The 19,443-nt window shown below is 40.9% G+C and overlaps 2 protein-coding genes across 2 annotated transcripts in view; one reads left to right on the top strand and one right to left on the bottom strand.

Annotated features, from left to right (window-relative positions):
- LOC142945224 (deoxyribonuclease-1-like) overlaps positions 1-12,733 on the top strand; it is a 60,437-nt gene extending 47,704 nt beyond the window's left edge. Inside the window, exons 2-8 of the mRNA XM_076086642.1 lie at positions 5,149-5,237; positions 5,399-5,479; positions 7,331-7,440; positions 7,828-7,940; positions 8,073-8,224; positions 8,465-8,558; positions 12,686-12,733. Of these exons, the coding sequence (XP_075942757.1) occupies positions 5,149-5,237; positions 5,399-5,479; positions 7,331-7,440; positions 7,828-7,940; positions 8,073-8,224; positions 8,465-8,558; positions 12,686-12,733 (687 nt within the window). The remainder of the gene's footprint in view (positions 1-5,148; positions 5,238-5,398; positions 5,480-7,330; positions 7,441-7,827; positions 7,941-8,072; positions 8,225-8,464; positions 8,559-12,685) is intronic.
- Positions 12,734-15,900: 3,167 nt separating this feature from the next.
- Positions 15,901-17,689, bottom strand: LOC142940378 (ferritin, spleen middle subunit-like). The gene is made up of 4 exons (XM_076083073.1): positions 17,386-17,689; positions 16,779-16,925; positions 16,477-16,602; positions 15,901-16,330 (listed from the first exon to the last, which is right to left on the bottom strand). The coding sequence occupies exons 1-4, from the start codon at positions 17,485-17,487 to the stop codon at positions 16,175-16,177; spliced, it is 531 nt and encodes a 176-aa protein (XP_075939188.1). The 5' UTR covers positions 17,488-17,689; the 3' UTR covers positions 15,901-16,174.
- Positions 17,690-19,443: the final 1,754 nt, after the last annotated feature.

Genomic DNA, 19,443 nt, shown 5'->3' on the forward strand with positions numbered 1-19,443 from the left:
AGAGGAAGCGGAGCTGGACTTCACTGAGAGCTGTGGGAGGCATCACATCACTCATTCACACCTGCAGAGACCAACAGAGAGCAAAGAAAGGTATGTTAATGGTGTTTTGATAGAGTTTTGCTGTTGTTTAACGCTGCCCCCATTTACTTCACTTCATCGAGACTTTTCTCAGTTTTTTTTATCCTCCGTTCGCCATGGAGGCATGTGAGAAAAATCTGATTTTCTTTCAGAATTCAAGGTAAGGCGGGGTGATACATTGAAACACAAATGATCATTTTGGGGGTGAAGTATTCCTTTTAAGACGCCACCCCGGGTCCTGGGACAGGGTGCTGGGATATTTTCAAATATATTTTAATAATCATTAGTTGCAGCCTCAGGCCATGTCCACACCACTACGTTTCCATTTGAAAACGCATATATTGTTTTGCTACGTTTACACTGAGCGTCCACACTACGCCGGAGTTTTCGAGCACCGAAAATGGATAATAATATCCTAGTAGTACAAAGTTATCAGTACAGATCAAATGTTTTGCAGTAGGACTTTTGTTTAATTTCATTTGCATTTTTTTATGAATTAGTAAAGTGTAATATTTTGGCAAAAAAATGTTTGCTTTGTCTTCGTTCTGCCTTTGCTCTGCCAAGAGGATGTGTATCCTGTTAAACTGGATGTGAGAGATTATGAGACTTTATGAGAGATTGTTTGTGTGTTTGTGTGTGTGTGTGTGTGTGTGTGTGTGTGTGTGTGTGTGTGTGTGTGTGTCTGTTTGCCACTCTGCCTATTCGATTGCATCGTGTTGTTTCAGGTCCATGAATAATACAGGTACGTTCCTGTATTATTGTGCCTCTATCAGGAGGTCTGAAAGGAAAAGTCCACAGTGCTGTCCCTCCCTGACATGACTTTGATCTTCATTCTCAGTCATGAGTGTGCAGCCAGCGTCCACTTTATTATTTTCATTATATTTTTCTATCCAATCCTCCTTAAAAACCTTTGTCTCAAACAAAACTAAAAACGTTTAGTATATAATCAAATGTAAAAAAAATAGTTTGGGTGAAAGATTTCAGTACCTGAAGTTACAGACTATTTTGTCTGTCTACATTATATCTGATAAATTAGATACATATTACCAAAAAAAGGTAAAATACGTCATTATTAAAATTCAGGTATTTTTCCCGCACAGGACTTGATTTGGCCGTGCGTACCTGTTAGTGCATATGAGTCTGTACTGATAACTCCTTTTTGTACCACTATAATAGTAAGGCTGTAATATGTTTTGAATAATTGATTTATTGTTTGGGCCATAATTACATCAAAATATGTTACTATAAATCCACTGCAATGCAAGCAAACGCCACTAATTCTCACACGCTGCTCTATGTAGTAGTGGGCGTGCAGCATTTAGCAATATGATGTATAATAGAGCATTTATTATATGTCCTGCAAATCCTACAAAAACTATATTGAAAACACAAAAATACGCGTGCAGAGAATGCACTGTGTCCATCTCTTGTCATCGAGCCTTGACAGCATGCAGACACGAAAACAAATGATTTCACACCAAACCAGTTTGTGTTAATGTGTCACAGTGTGTTAGTCCAACGAGCTGACACTCCACATAAACAAGCTTCATGTTGTTATTTCTGACTACATTACCCATGTACACTAAACTATCATTATTATCTTATCAACTTAAGTCATATTGTAGATGTCTGCTTTAATCACTAGTAGCTAGTGAGCCTACCATAGCTTATATCTCCGATCTAATATTATCTACACGTCCAAGCGTACAATTAAAATGACAGAACAATGCTCACACAGTCACAGTACAATAGTGTTAAGAGACTGTAGAAAAATATGAAAGCATAAAAGTATAACCATCACAACATATAACTTGTTTACACTTTTTATAACCATCACAACATATAACTTGTTTACATTTTTATAACTTTTTATGTAAGAAAGTCACTCAAGCCTTATATAATTCATCCTGTTCAAACAGGATCAAACCAGTTAAACATCCTGTTGTCGTTGTTGCTTCACCCTTAGGGGTGACTGGAGTCTTCACCCTTAGGGGTGACTGGAGTCTTTACCCTTAGGGGTGACTGGAGTTTTCACCCTTAGGGGTGACTGGAGTTTTCACCCTTAGGGGTGACTAGAGTTTTCACCCTTAGGGGTGACTGGAGTCTTCACCCTTAGGGGTGACTGGAGTTTTCACCCTTAGGGGTGACTAGAGTCTATTTTCATTTTTACGTCTGTGAAGCACTTTTTAAACTGTGTAATATGTAAATAAAGTTTATTATCATTATTTTTAACGTTATTATAGACTGAATATAATATAGAAAACCCTGGGCGTGAACATTAAACATTTGAAAATGCATTGATAAATATGTTTGTAAGTGTTTGAAGAGGTAACCAGGCTGTTTCAGTTCACCCCAAACCAAAACGTTCCCTGGACACTGACGAGGTATGACTTAATGAATAAATACCTGAATGACTGACGCATTTCTAAGAGCAAGTGGCGGATCGTGTAGCGCGACCATCTTTAGATTTATTACTATTTTGCTCGAGAGAGTTCGAATCCAGGTTGTTGCGATCTTTCCATAAATATATTTTCAGAATCCATGAAATTCCATGGAATTCCATGGAATTCCATGTATGCGTGCGCATACATGGAATTTGACTCCGGTTACATATTACTCTCATCGTACATACACACATATGAAATATATACAATAAACAAGAGAAATATAAGAAAAAAACATTCAACAGCTACAATATAAGTATAAATATATCCCAAACAAAAAGTGTATGTATATATATATATATATATGATACAATTCTTTAATGTAGTTCTTCATACGTGGCTGTGATGTAGTGCTCACTTATACAATCGTAATCCGCGTAATGAATATGAGATGTGGTTTATAGATCTCCAGCAATATGTTTGTGAATGTTTGACGAATCTGGCGACAGAGACAGAAAACAGCTGCTGCGCACGGAGGAGAAACCAGTAGGTTCAGAAACCAGTAGGTGTTACGTGCCTACTGGTTTCTGAACCTACTGGTTTCCCCTCCGTGTGTGTTGTGTTCGCTTAACAGCTGCAGCGGTTTTCTGCCTCTGTCGCCAGATTCGTCAAACATTCACAAACATATTGCTGGAGATCTAAAAGACACATCTCATATCAATTGCAGGGATTACGATTGTATAAGTGAGCACTACATCACAGCCACGTATGAAGAACTACATTGAAGAAAATATATTTATGGAAAGATCCATTATCCATTAGGTCATACCCCGTCAGTGTCCAGTGAACGTTTTGGTTTAGGGTGAACTGAAACAACTGGTTCTCTTGGGTGTCTCTCCGAACACTTCCAAACATGTATCAATGCTTTTTCGCGAGGCTTCGACCATACACCACCAATGCATTTTGACAAAAACAAATGTACTTTTGGACGATTATACAGTGACGATCGTACTTTGAAAATACACTAAATAATTGCGAACTGGGTAAACTGTAACATGTGCTGCTGTAAAAAGCAACACATGAAACGCCGGGTTGCCGACTCAGAGTTATATAAACTTGCAGGAATAGAGATCCTGCTGCGTGTGTCCAGGGGTGCAGGTGTTGGTGCGTCTCTGACTCCCACAGCAGGGCAGAGAGTCTTTCAGGCTCCTCTAGCATGCAGTATAACTATTACATGCTAACTGTCCATGTGTCAGACAATCAAGATTTAGAATGATGTATTTTAAATATACACACTAATGTGACCTCTTTGGCTCAGGATGCGTTGGGTGTGTGTGTTGGGCCTCTTGTTGGTCCTGCTGCATCTGTCTACCTCCCTGCTGCTGGGAGCCTTCAACATCCAGACATTTGGAAAAACGAAATCCTCCAAAGATGATGTCATGAAGATCATCACCCAGGTCTGAAAATGTTTTCTTTGCATCCAATATTCCTTTTTTCTAAGACTGTATCTCATCGATATAAAGATATATTTTGAACAGTGCTGAGTAACGTTAAAATACCACAAGGTTTACCCGACAGCTGGCCTCCCTTCAATTGCAATAAGTTGGTAGCACATTAGAAGTATGAGCATGTCGTTAGATTTAGTTACAATACTGTATTGTTCAGAGGCTTTTGGAGATTAAAGGGGCACTCCAGCTATTCTTTTTCAAATCCATAAAGTTGGGGGACAAGAGGAGATTAAAAAATAATTATAATAAATAAATAAAAATGGATCCTACATTTCCCATAATTCAACCAATTATTTATAATTTCTTTAGAACCTCCTTGGATGGTAAATGTCCATGTCTTTTAAATACTATGTGCCCAGTTTATAACGCAGGTTTTCCATTTGTACTATCCAAGCCCAAGCTCATATTACCCTGATGACACTATATATCACTATGACATCATCAGGGCTTATTGTGTCCTCCAGAGACACTGGAGACACAGGTAGTACTTCCCATGCAGGACTCAACAACAAGGGTTGCCCGCTTGCCCGGGGCAAGTAAAATGCCCCGTCGGGCTAATAAATCTTGCAACTCACTTGCCCGATTGTAAAAAAAAGAATGAAACACATTTTTTTTTCGGGAGCTGACGATGGAAGTAGCTAAGGGGGGAGCCATTTGCTTCCTCCCCATCTCTGATGAGAGTCGCACATGCGCGAGGAAATGGGGAGTAAAGATAAAGTTCTGTTAACTGAAGCGCAAGCGAGCACCTCAAATGTGTTTAGTATTAAAACAGTTTAGTAGTTTAATGATGTTAGAGGATGTGGGAGAAACTCCAGATTAATTTACTGACTTTGGTCTTTGTTAGTATTTGATAACAACAAAGATTAAATAAATGAAACAAGTTATATGGGGGCAAGTGATTCAAAAAAACATTAATGTTGAACCCTGTTATGACCAGTGAAGCTTTTAAGTGAGGAATTAGTGAAGTACCCCTTTATTACCTAGAACAATAACCATCACAGATTATTTAATTTGACTGGAAAAGGAGATGTTATGTTGGTTCACCTCTTTTAGTTCTGTTTCTCTTTGTTTCAGGAGAACTCTACTTGAATGGAATGAAACTAAACAGACCACTAATATAATAAGACGGCACTGCAGCAAGAACTCTAATCAGATATGTGTTGTTTTCTGTTTCTCAGATTGTCTGTCGCTACGACATCATTCTGATCCAGGAGGTCAGAGACAAGGATCTGTCAGTGACCACAAGACTCATGACGGCCGTCAACAAGTTAGACTAACCACACTCCTTATATAGTGCTTATATTACTACACACAGAATATAGTGACCTTCTGTAGAAGTTAAGTTGGACAGCTCATGAACTCACATTATGATTTGAGACAAACTAAATGATGCTCTACATCTGTGTGTGTTTGTGTGTGTTTACGCAGAGAGTGTCCTCAGTTCAAGGAATTCCCCAGCGAGCCTCTGGGTCGCAACTCCTACAAGGAGAGATATCTCTTCCTCTACAGGTAAACAGAGAGAGGCAAAAACAACCGATCCTCTGCAGGAATCCTCCGTTGAGACCCCACATCAGTGACCAGAAAACAAATTATTTGTCTTTTAAAGTTATACTTCAGATCTGCACAATGTCTTTGTCCTTATTGTCAGCGATTAGTGCCAGAAAACTACTCATGTAAAAGTAGCCAACATTACAATTCAAATACTCAACTACAAGCATTCAACATCAAATACATAAGTATTATCAGAAAAACGTAAAGTATCACAAGTATAACCACATAATGCAGCAGACTGAGCCCTGTCAGAGTAATAGATTACAATGCTAGATTATTATTGTTAGCTGGTCTTGGTGGAGCCAATTTGAACTAATTGATATACTGTTGGGCAGTTTAATCTGTACCAATGCGTCATGTTACAATGTATGTTACATGTTTTGTGTGAAAGCACAATCTGAAAATTAACCTTAAGTAAAGTAACTGAAGTAAACCTTCATTGTAAATATTTGCCTCTGAGATGTAGTGGGGCGGACGTATTTAGTAACAGGAAATGGAAACACTCAAGTACAAGTAACTCAAATTGTACATGTGTATAGCGTCCAAAACTTGCAGCAGAATGTAAACCTTAAGTTGACACGTGTTTCTGGTCCTATGCACATAGCTCACACACTGCTCGTAGGTGAAAGCAAAACAGGTTTTATTGATCCAATTTCCCTCGTACAAGTTGGTGAAACAACTTCCTTTCTTCCTAAAAGTATCGCTGTTTATCTGGACACACTCAAAGAGTCCACAGATTAATCCACAGATTGTTCCACAACATAATCCACATAACACGGTTACTCCCCACCACAGGTTGTTATGAAAGATGGTTCAGTACAGATATTAGCAGATCAGAGTTTAAGGTAAATATGGGTGATCATGTGTCACATGCTGCGCTAGAAAACTCTACACTTTTGACAGCTTTTCGTGCCATCAAATGCAATTTCTCAACAAAGGCACTTAAAGGGCCAGTGTGCAGGATTTAGGAGCATCTAGTGGTGAGGTTGCAGATTCAAACCAACTCAACGCCTCTTCGCTCATCCCTCCTTTTACAAGGATGTCGGAAAACTACAGGCGCCTTCAGGTAACACAAAAAGCCAGCGTTTGGTTTGTCCATTCTGGGCTACTGTAGAAACATGGAGGACTCCGTGAAGAAGACACACTCTCTATGTAGCTATGAAAGACTCATTCTAAGCTAACAGAAACGCAACGATTCGTAGTTTCAGGTGATGAAAACATGCAACAAACATCACTCTGCCAATAGATCCCCCAAAATCCTACACACTGTTCCTTTATGAATGCAAATGACTTGCAGATGTGTTGTGAAAAATTTAAATCCATTTGAAATTCCCTTTTTATATGGAATGTCACATAATTGCATAACATGCACAATATACAGCATAGCCCAGCATACTATCTACTATATAAATAACCCACTTTTAAAACACCAAACACATCATGAAATCTAATTTCTGCAAAGAATACTGGTGAATACAGAGTACGTTTTGGTCCAGCTGTATTTAGTAATACAGTCTTCCTTTGGTACTAATTAAACTTAAATCTGTTGGGCAAAAAAAAAAAAACATGACACATCTGCACATTACATTCATCCATTCACACATTCAGGACCGGTCAAGCTGCTCCCGAGTGGTCACAGGACCGATAAATGACGATGATAAACAACTTGTGAAAATGCTCCAGCAATGCTGTGAATAGCTGACTACAAGAAAGAGTTGATGAGCTTTAACAGCTTTTTGAAGACTACTTCAAAAGCAATGTGTTTACAGGAAGTGAGAGATGTGGTTAAGTACTATCTTTCCTCTGCAGGGAGTCGACGGTGTCCTTGGGTGAACACGACACCTACAAAGACCCTTCCGGTTTCTACAGTCGCTTCAGCCGGCCGCCCTTCATCGTTGAGTTCTCCTCCAAACAAACCGGTAGGCTCTGAAAGAGTGCGGCAAAGAACAGAGAGCGATAACTCTTCCTCACTGTAGGACGCCAGTGATGTAGATTGCCTCTCTCGTTAGGCGACCAACTGAGAACTAAACACCAGACGTGTGTGAGAGATTCTGAGGTCACGATCCGTTGGTCACCAAGGCCCCTTTAGAAAATGTTTTGTCTTCAGTTGAATTCTGACTGCCATACAGTATTTATGTCCGCCAAATAGGGCCGGCAACTCTGTGCTGCCACATTTAAAAGACAGTGAGCTCACTTTTTTGTTGTATGAATCATGTCTGCCATATCCAAAACATCAACTTGTCTCTTGTCATCTCGCATTTCCCTCTTCGTCCACTCACTCCTTTCTCCTTCCTCTTGTTTTATAGTTGGGGAGAAGTTTGTTCTGATCCCCCAGCACACCTCTCCAGGCGAAGCTGTGAAGCAAATCGATGCCCTCTATGACGTAGTGACTTATGTCAACACCAACTTCAACACCAAAGTGAATGTTCTCCTCCAGAAAACACGCGCAAAATTATTGGCTTGAAATATATATTTTTTTAAGTATAAAGGATGATTAATTTGTTAAAATATGAGATGGGGATGGTTGAAACTATTTCTACTCTCCCTGCAGAACATCGTGCTGCTGGGCGACTTCAACGCTGGCGGCACTTACGTACCGGCCTCCAAAAGGCAGAAGCTCCACCTCTCCACGGACAAGAGTTTCCACTGGCTGATCAAAGACAATCAGGAAACTTCAGTTAAAACAAAATTCCCTTACGACAGGTGGACACACACACAAACACACACCTACACACATACACACTTGCATGCACACACACACAAACACACACTTGCACACACACACACACACACACCCACACACATACACACTTGCATGCACACACACACACACACGCACACACACTTGCGCACACACACACACACACACACACACACACACACACACACACACACACACAGGTGTACATACTCTAAAATCCACTCCTCTTCCTGTATCTGCAGGATTGTGGTCACTGATGACATGATGAAGCGAGTGGTGCCTGGCAGTGCTAAGGTCTACAACTTCATGTCGGTCTTTGGTCTCACCTTGGACGAGGTAAAAACAACTTTAGCTTTAACTCTCTGTGATAGAATTCACATCAGTTGCAATTTACAAAAAGACCGGGTCTATTAAGAGCAGTTTAACACTTCCATGTTTTCACCATAGAAATAAATGAAGGAGAAGAACGGACATAGAACTAGGCTCTGGCTCGGTGCTACAGCGGGTCGTCCTTCAATCAGAGGATGGCTCCTGAAAGCTGTGCCTTCAGTGTATGTGTGGGATGAATGTCAGTTAGTCCTGAATGCTTAGTCCTGATGGACAGGTGGCATTTTGCATGGCAGCCCCTGCCATCAGTGGGTATGAATGGGTGAATGACATGTAGTGTTAAAGAAAGTACATTTAACATTTACATTCACATTCAAATCAATGTGGCAGGATAGTCAGAGCGTGGGCCATTTTTATGTGTGCCGTTGTCATCGTGGCCGGTGTAGCGGGCTAATTTCATTTTAATTTAGACTTCCATGGCAGGAGAGAAGATCAAAAATCTGGTTCACCCAGGGCTGTTAACCAAATGTGGCGATGTCGACTGCATAGTTTGTGGGCGTAACATCGTTTGACCTCTTCTCTGATTGTGAGGCGGCTGTAGCTCAGTGGGTAGAGCGTGTCGACCTCCAACCAGATGGTCGATGGTTACGAAGTGTAGAGAGCCAGAGTAAATGAGTAAAAAGGAAGAGTGTCAAGAGTGTGGATTAATAGGCAGAAATATAATATAATATTCATAACTATGTTTTTATTAGTGTATAATGACCTGAAACTAAGAAGGCTTATGCTTTACTTAGCTTAGAACTTTTTATATTTTTAAATTCTTTATAGGAAGCGGGTCCTCTTCCACAGAGTCCACCATGTTGCACCGCCATGAGCCTTTCACGTTTTTGCATTAACTAAAGCTAGTGATGGGCACTGAAACTCAATGTTAAATTGGCACCACGCTAAATGATTAAAGACCAGAGAAGTGATAAGCTCCAACGTTACTGGTGCTTTTTGTTAGTACGTTTTAATGTTTTGGTGTAGTTTATTATCACGCTGCAGGGAGCATCTCCTCTGCTCTGTCTGTCAGGGCTCATCTCCTTCAACTACACTCACACACACATGGAACTAAGTCAGCATACAGAGCACAGAGGCTGCGGTGGAAATATTTGTGAGCAAAAATCCAATTCTTTATCAATACACCTGTTCAACAAGCATGAACATGTAAACGAAAGTGAAACCTAATTCAATCTGCTCTGTCCGCGGCCTCTCATCCACCGCCGCTACAACGATCGGCCAAAAGCATTTTTTTTTTTTTACAAACATGTTAAAACAGAAGCTGTCTGTCGTTAGTCTGTTTCTGTTAGTTTGTTCTTGTAAACTTCTCTGCTGGCTGAGACGAAGCAGACAAGAGGACAGAAATAATGACTGATACTATACTATCGACTATCAATGAACCACAGGCACTCAAATGTATCAGGCAAAAAACGTAGTCGATGAAAAACAGGCAGAGAACATAACACTAGGAGAATCGCTGGAACGCTTGACACAAAGGACTAAGATGAACCAGCACAGAGACAGGGGAACACAAGGTTCAAGTACAGTGGGGAGGTGTAGGTGATGGGACACAGGTGGGATGAAACGAGAGCAGAGGCGAGTAACACAAAATAAAACAGGAAACATTGACAAATGAAAAAGTAAGAAAAACATAACGAAGGAGACAGGACGAGACATTCAAATCTGATGTCTGTGTTCTTCATTACAGATTATTATGATTTATAAACTTTACTCAGGAATCTTATTTATTTTATTGACATTTTATATAGGGACTTGTTGTAAATGTGGTATATAGCATAGGCTGTAGGCTTGTGAACGCAGCCCTGAGGCTGGCTCCTCCCCCAACTAATCCCCAAATCAGGGCCAATTTATGAAAGGCACCTGATGGCATGGCCTCATTCCTTCATGCCAACCATTATAAAATACAGCTGCCTTTAATAACAACTCTGGACTGACTTGTTGGTTGGAAATTCTAGAAGCTCCATCATCGTTGTGCCGTCTATGAGTGACTGCATATGTTAGTACCCCATATACAAGGTAGTAATTTGTATTATTTTGCAGCATGGTGAGCCCTGTTTGTAGGTTCACCTGCTGCTATTTTGCCTGTTTTGCCTTGAAGTTTTAATTAATTTACATTGTTCAACCAACTGGGTTTGTTTATTTGTCTCGATTCTTTTTGGTATTAGTTCCCTTTTTCTTTCGGTGAAGAGTGCCATTATTGGGAGGCTAGGCACCCGTGGTGAGGTCCCTACACCTTATGCATGCATATACAAACACTGGGATAAGAGTGTGGACTGCACCATTTCTGTTGTGAGGATTGCTGTGTTGCACTAGAGGGGAGTTACCAGTAGCACCCGTGGGCCCTGCTCATTGTAGTCTGACTCCCCACCAGTGACCTCTACTTAAAGCCCGCCATTTTGCTTAGTTTATGTTGGATAGGACATTTTAGGATATTAGATTATAATGTAGTCTTAGAGTTTTTAGTAAGGCGTTTTTAGCTTAATATGTAATAATTATTTAAGATCCCTTATTGGTTCCAGTAATGTTTTTGTCCATAAATATTCTTTCCTCCTCGCAGCTCTCGTCTCTGCAAATTTGACTATTTTCTTTGATTCCTTAAATAAAACCTTTGGTTAATTTTTACGAAACACGTCTCTGTCTCATAACGGTTACGAATCTGTAGGCCTTAAAAATTAAAAAAGAAACGATATCTTAAGGTTAAGCTTATATTTCCTGGGGTGTAATTCCCCAGGTGGCGTTGTTGGTTCCTTAATTTCCCCCCGAAGGCCCCGCCACATAAACATTACAGTTGCTGCTCTACAGACAATATTTAGTTGTATCTCAATTATGAATAATTTCTAATCCAGATTTTTTGTTTTTTAAATTCTATATCTGTTTGTAAAAGCAATTATTTGATCATGAAAAAGAACAGAGTATTTAAGAGTAGCTCCTTGCTGTGATAAAATCCTACAAACCACTTAATGTTTCATCCTCTTGTCACAGCGTAGGAAAGCACATCGCTATTGTCATGGATCATTTATTGTAACCAGCATTAACTAGCTAGCTAGCTAACTAGTGGACAGCTGACTAAGTGGCTAGCTTGCTAGCTCCATCATGCTTTAATGCTACACTGGTTACAGAATATGAGCTGAGCTGCAGGCTGGAGGCCAGCGGCAGCTCTGGGTCTTACTCCGCCTTACTCCCCGCCACTCCAGGGAAGGACAAGCTAGCATAACTATCAATAATCACAGTTTTCTTTTATACTGGTCAAATGAACACAAAACCGTTCATTGCGTTCTACTCCTATTCCATTTCAATGGTTTTCTCCTTGCAGCAGTGATGTAGAAGTATAGTGACGGCTTGGTCAATGCACAGTGACATCACTGTTGGGAGGTTACAGGTGCAACAGATTCTGAACACGAGGAGGTGTCAGTAAGGCGTTATTATGGATCCCACTGCTCTTCTTGGCAAGACCCGCCCTGCGCAGCCATTCAAACGCAAGGATTGGCCAGCAACCATGCTCACCGAGGTACTGGTAGCCTGATTTGTTCAGGTTCTATGTCCTGACCAATGGGTTGTACTGGCCCAAACTAGTAAAGGTCTAATGCCTAACCCTAACATTGTCACCAGCTACACAGGGCGGTTTTGCCAAGAAGAGCAGTGGGATTCATAATTACACATCAGTGTATCAAAGTCCACCTCCACGCACCTCTAAAACTCACCAAATAATCAGATTTTATGGAAGGTTTAATACTGGAAATTCCCAGACCAGCCGAGCAATAGTTCGGCTCAGGGCCCCAAATAATGCAGTGAATTTAAATTTTTTTTAAATTTAACAGCAGTTTTGGTTGATGGTGCTGAAACATGCAAAACCAGTACTGTATGTAGTCCTTTAGTGATGCAAGTGAAAAGGGTATTTTGATGACTTGAGTTTGACAAAACATAATAAACCTGTTTTCTGTCTAACCGAGGACATTTTGCTGAAGCTGGGACAACTAGAAATTGTGCCACATGAGAAACCTACAATGTTTTCTCTCTCTCTCTCTCTCTCTCTCTCTCTCTCTCTCTCTCTCTCTCTCTCTCTCTCTCTCTCTCAGGCATTGGCTGTCAGCGATCATTTCCCTGTGGAGGTGGAGCTGAAGTAAAAGGGTACCTGAATCATGAGTGCCAAAACCGTTGCAGAGACCTCCACGATGAATTGGAATAATGATGACTGCGTGGGGGAACCCGCTGCAACCATGCAGCATTGAATTGACTCGACCAAAATAAAGAAATTATTTCTGCTATTCTGTTTTATTGTCATTTTTTTCAATGTTTGAAGCAGCACAAACAAAAGTCCATTCACCATTATTGTATCAAGTAGCAGCAACATTTTCAGAGGTATGTATTGAAAACGTTGCACAACAAGCTAAAGCTATCTGCATGTCGTGACGCCAGCAGTAGTAGCAGTACGTCTGTCTCTGTTGCCTTGAAACCGAAAGAGACTTTATGAGGATCATTTTTAAAGATAAAACTGTTCGATCACAAAGGCATCGCCCACTGTGGGCTGTTCAAATGCACCCAGGGTTACTTTCATTAGTTATGGTTCATGAAGGTACAGCAAGGCTTGGCACTCGGTGGAGACCGGCCTGTGGCAATAACTGACTGTTCACTTAAGCCCTCCCCCGAAAAGCAACTGTCCAATCACCGCTTAGCAACCGTAACTGGGCACAGCAGGTCTGTGAAGCTTTGGCTAACTAGCATACTGAATATTTCACAAAATATGGTTTGATGGTAAATTGGAACGGATTGATGTTACTTTAAATAAAGTATTTAGAAATTTGGAGAGAAAACATTTATGTCACTGAATCACTGGTGTCTGTCAAGGTTCAAGGTTAAGTTATTGTCATTGTCCAACACAGGGTTAGCAACAGAATGCAGTTGTTCCTTTCTGCTACATGAGTGAAACAAACAAACTACTTATTATAGTGAGTGTTCCACCAGCTTGCTGGTTGAACAGTGAAGGTGAGCTGCTGCAGGGAGCTGTACTCAACCATCTTAGCACAATTGACACAAATGAACATGTGACACCGAATGCAGATGCATTTTTCAACTAGTGTCACGAAGTCCCCCAAACAAGTGTATCATTCTATAAGTTTCCCCTCTCTCCTTGCATAGATATGTGGGTGGAATTTAGAGTATTCTTGAAACCTATTTTTGTAAAACAGTTGGAGAAAAATTAGATACAAAATAGGATGTGGATTGTTGTTGGCTTCAGAACAACAAAACTATAAACCTGTTTGTTGTTGCGGAGAATCATCTTTCTTGCAGGCGATCCAACACTATGCACAGATCCTACTTGATGTCACAGGAACACAGTATATGGTTTTTAATCTGACTGACTAAATGTAACTTACAGTCACATTTTATGTTGGATCACCAATACAAAACACCACCACACTCGAGCTGATGATGTTTTACAACCTTTGCACCCTGAATCACCTCCGCACCAACGTAACCACAGTAAAAGGATAATGTAATCTCCTGCAATGCCGGAGGTAATATTTTACCCAGGACCCTCTCTGCAAACAGCAGCGCATGAAACGACTCAGAGTTATATAAACTTGCAGGAATAGAGATCCTGCTGCGTGTGTCCAGGGGTGCAGGTGTTGGTGCGTCTCTGACTCCCACAGCAGGGCAGAGAGTCTTTCAGGCTCCTCCAGCATGCAGTATAACTATTACATGCTAACTGTCCATGTGTCATACAATCAAGACTTAGAATGATGTATTTTAAATATACACACTAATGTGACCTCTTTGGCTCAGGATGCGTTGGGTGTGTGTGTTGGGCCTCTTGTTGGTCCTGCTGCATCTGTCTACCTCCCTGCTGCTGGGAGCCTTCAACATCCAGACATTTGGAGACAAGAAATCCTCCAACACGACTCTCATGAACATCATCAGCACGGTCGGGAACTGTGTATATATATATATATATACTTTATTCTTTCTCTCTTTCTTCACTTTCTTTCTCAGACTGTGTCTCATTACAAGAACCCACATTTGAAGTGTAAAGACGATATATATTTGAACAGTGCTAAGTAAAAGTTGAGCCCACATGTTGCCTCCCTTCCATTGCAATAAGTTGATGAGCACCAACTACCAATGGAGATTAAAGGAGAACTCAGGGAATTTTATTTTGTTTCACATCCGTAAAGTTTTGGGAGACTCACAAGAGGTAGATTAAATACAAAAACAAAAGAAACAAGAAAAATGCATCCTACATTTCCCACAATGCAACCATTATCATTTTATAATTCCTCCAGACCCTCCTTGTCTGGTAAATATTCATGGCTTTTAAATTCTACTTTCCCAGTTTGTAACGCATGTTTTCAGTTTATACTATCCAAGCCCGAGCTCACATGATCCTAATGACATCACTATGACATCATGGGGGTAATGCTCTCCTCCAGTGGCACTGAAGACATCATACAGCTGTTTTGAGAGGTATTTAAAGTAGTACTTCCCATGCAGGGCTCTACTATAAGGATTCTTTAAACCAATCATGACGGTGAGTGAACTTATCAAACTATAACAGGAAACTACAACCAAATGCCAGGACACTATATGACATACTATCATTGTCAAATGATTGGTGGAAATCAAATTCCAACAAACTGTCATGATTGATTGCTTTTTGTGACATAAACTATTTCATGAATGACACTCAGCAATGAATCATTTCTAAATGCTTTGAAAGTTATTTCTTTAAATACTTGGCTGCCACAGTAAAAAAAAAAAAAATAAAAAAAAGAATTTCAGACCCTGCTGTACAGAGCCCCTAGTGCCAAATTTGTATAAACAAAATATATTATATATTCTGTACACAGGTGTTCCTTCCAACAATGCAGGGCAATAAAAACATGCAATTTAAACTCTTAAAATCATTTGAGGATTTCATAATTAACAGTTATGTGGCAGTGTGCCGTTTCAGAATTCCTTTGTTTATTCAGTAATAAAAGAAAATGTAGCCTGGGAGGAATCAGGACTTTCACTTTGTTGAACTGTGTGGAAAATAAATATAAATGTCCTGCTGAGAAGGAAAAACCAGAGAGTAAAGCTCTGGTGACTTGATGGCAGTTATTGTAGATTTAAAGGCGGTGCAGTCATTCATGAGCATGTACACTTTATAAGGGAAAGAGTTACAGATTAGCTCCATTTAGGAGTTACCGACTACTAACCAGCACTTTGGTTTAATAAACGATGGTGTGTAAACATAACAGCTTTTAAGTCAATATGAAAAGGGTGCGTAACAGATGCAGATCAGACAACAGAGTCCAGCTCAACATGTTTATTCAGATTAACAGATCAGAAACAGTCATTCAAATGTCACACAAGAGGAGATTTATAGGTAATGAGGGCAAAGTCACCACCTTATAAATATCTATCCTTAAATGACATTTAAAAAAAACCGGTGACACCACCAGAACTCATCAACTCCACAGGTCAAGCAGAGTAGATTTAAATTCACGCTCACTGGAGCAGAAGGGTGCGTTTAAAGCCTGTGTGCCACATCTTCCCTCCAGGCTCAACCCTGAGACTTTGCATATTTAGCTCTTTGCCCCCAGGGTGTGCTTGTCGAACAGGTACTCCGCCATCTTGTTTTTGTTGGCGTCCATGCGGGAGAGGTTGGAGATGTAGTCGCCCAGCTTCTTGATGGCCTCCACCTGCTCGTTCAGGTAGTGGGTCTCCAGGAAGTCGCACATCTGAGGAACGGAGACGAGAGAGAGAGAGAGAGAGAGAGAGAGAGAGAGAGAGATTACTACGCGTACAGACGAATGCTAGAGCACACGAGTTTGTGGTGTAGCCGGGACCGTCTTTGGCAGACCACGCGGCACTAATTCACACTTACATGAGGGTCGACATTGTCAGAAGCCAGTTTGTGCAGGTCCAGCAGGGCCTGGTTGACGTTCTTCTCCAGCTGCAGGGCGCACTGCATGGCCTCCAGCCCGCTGCCCCACTCATCACGGTCTGGTTTCTACGGAGGGAAAAACATTCAATTATAGCAGACTGAACGGTCATGATAATAATTGGTGGTAAACGGGAGGGACAGAGTGTCCCACTGCTGCAGGTTAATCCCAGTTTATTTGTCCTAGACAGACAGGGTGCTGCAAGACACGTCTCAACGGGGCCAGTCCTCCAGTGTGTACCGACCTTCAGGTCCTGGAGGAAGATGCGTCCTCCCCTGTTGTTCTGGAAGGCCAGCAGCTTCTGGGCGTGCTCCCTCTCCTCGTCACTGTTCTCCTTGAAGAACTGGGCGAAGCCTTCGAGGGCCACATCGTCACGGGAGAAGTAAAAGGCCTGTAAACAAGGGACAAGAGGGGAGGAAGAGCAGAGGTTAGAACTGTGATTAGCAGACGTCACCATTATTTAAAAAATAAATAAAAAGGTTGTGACAAACAGGCAACAAAGTAGTGGTCAGGCACATGAGTCATGGTTTTGAAAGGTCTAGTTAGTTTGGACACAGACCAGCATCATGTTTGAATAAGTTAAAAAAAACAGCATAAACATGACTCAGCATGTTTGACTCAATGTGGTGAGTGGGGGATAAAACACTCCTTATCTGGCAACCATCAGATAAACAAGTGAGAGATGCAGAGAAACAGTGCTGCCATACTGCATTACTTATAAAACACAATCAATTTAATGACAATTGTATTTTATATTTATTCTTTTATATCAAGACATACAATAGATGCAGATACTTATCATACATTAATATATACTACGAAGATACAATAAATTGAAGTGTTCTTCTCACCATGGAAGTGTAGGTGTAAGAGGCGAACAGCTCCATGTTGACCATCCGGTTGACGGCGGCCTCGCAGTCGCGGTGGTAGTTCTGACGGACCTGAGACTCCATTGTAGCTGGCGTTTCTTGCGGGTTTCTTCTCTTGTTTTCTTAGCAAAACGGTCCAAAAAATAGCTTAACGACGACTTTCTCGGTAGTGTTCAAGTAATAAAGGTTTGTCGTGTCCGGAATGCAGAGTAGAAGAAGTAGTACGCGGGACGAAGGAAGAAGTTCCGTTCAAACACTGTTGAAGCAAGAACTCCTTGTGGTTTCTCTCCCTGGTGTGAATGGTAAACGTCTCGCTCCGCGGTTTTATACCCTTGCCGGAGCTCGTGACACACGTTACGTCACTCCACGCATTTCCGCCAATCACTGAGCTCAGACAGCGGCAGAGCTGTGAGACGAGGGATGAGGTCGCATCCCCCTTCCTCATTCGGTGAAAAACAGGTTTTTCATATTCCATTGATTTATTCACACGTGCAATGACGAAGCACTTTTTGTTATTATCTCAAAAGACAATAAACTGAATTATATATGAATGTAAATTCAAAGACTGAATAGGCTGAGTGTGCAATTAATGTGTGCAAAGGTGGGTTGTGGAGTTATCATTTTCCCTTTATACAAACAGCATAAAGATATAAAACTGTACATTTAGATTTAGAAAACTGAATACTCCTACATATAGACACAAATCCTCTACTGTTGTATAAACTACAATACATCAGGGCATATTTAAATACAAATAGAAAACTGTTTCTGGTCTCAAAATCGTTGAATGCAAGTACTTGCAACTGCAAATGATAAACATCAGAATAACTTCCAATCCTCTGTTTAATAGTGCTCTTGACATTTTTATGATTTTTTAACAGAGATTATATACTGAGTTCTGGCCTTGCCTTCTCTCTATAAAGCGACCCAGCATTGGATTGTTAACCAATACTCCCAATAAGGCATCTATAGACCTTGCTTATCTCTGTAGTTAACTTTGGCCCGATACAGCTGAACTTGTTTTATCTCGTTATACAACACGACATCTCAAAACTGCTGATTATGTGTTTTCCACCGAGGTGTTCTTTTTTTTTGTATTGCATTACTCAATACCACAGCACTGTTGTGAGACACGACAGAGTCTGAAAAGCCTGAAAGGTCTTCGCTTAGTAAAAGTTGAGCCCACATGTTGCCTCCCTTCCATTGCAATAAGTTGATGAGCACCAACTACCAATGGAGATTAAAGGAGCACTCAGGGAATTTTATTTTTTTTCACATCCGTAAAGTTTGGGGAGACTCACAAGAGGTAGATTAAATACAAAAACAAAAGAAACAAGAAAAATGCATCCTACATTTCCCACAATGCAACCATTATCATTTTATAATTCCTCCAGACCCTCCTTGCCTGGTAAATATTCATGGTTTTTAAATTCTACTTTCCCAGTTTGTAACGCATGTTTTCAGTTTATACTGTCCAAGCCCGAGCTCACATGATCCTAACAGTGGTGGGCCATCAGGGCCTGCAAGGCCTTCTCTGCTGGCCTAAACAGAATCACAAAGTTATAGCTGTTTTATGATTTAATAATTTTTCTTAAATACACTTCATTCACTCCTTCCTCCTTTTTCATAGCTGTGAAGAACTTTGTTCTGATCCCCCAGCACACCTCTCCAGACTCCGCTGTGAAGGAAGCCGACGCCCTCTATGACGTGGCGGCTGATGTTCGCGCCCGCTGGAACACCAATGTGAATGCTCTCCTCCAGAAAACACAGGAAAAAAAGAGTACAAATGATGATTAATTTGTTAAAAATACGAGATGGTGGGTGGTTGAAACTATGTATCCTCTCCCTGCAGGACATCGTGTGGCAGGCGAGCGGCACTAGTTCGGCACCCGTTAAGAAGCTGCCGAGCTGAGCGGGCGGATCCACATTTCCTGAGAACACCCATTGTTGTTACGAGAGGTCAGCTTCCGTAAATCAGTTTTATTTACCCGTTCTCTGTATACATCCTTAGAGTAACCACGTTGTACTTTTTGGTTTCTC

Source organism: Anarhichas minor, unplaced genomic scaffold (genome assembly GCF_050575085.1).
Source record: "Anarhichas minor isolate MPS153535 unplaced genomic scaffold, ASM5057508v1 ptg000007l, whole genome shotgun sequence".
NCBI lineage: Eukaryota > Metazoa > Chordata > Actinopteri > Perciformes > Anarhichadidae > Anarhichas > Anarhichas minor.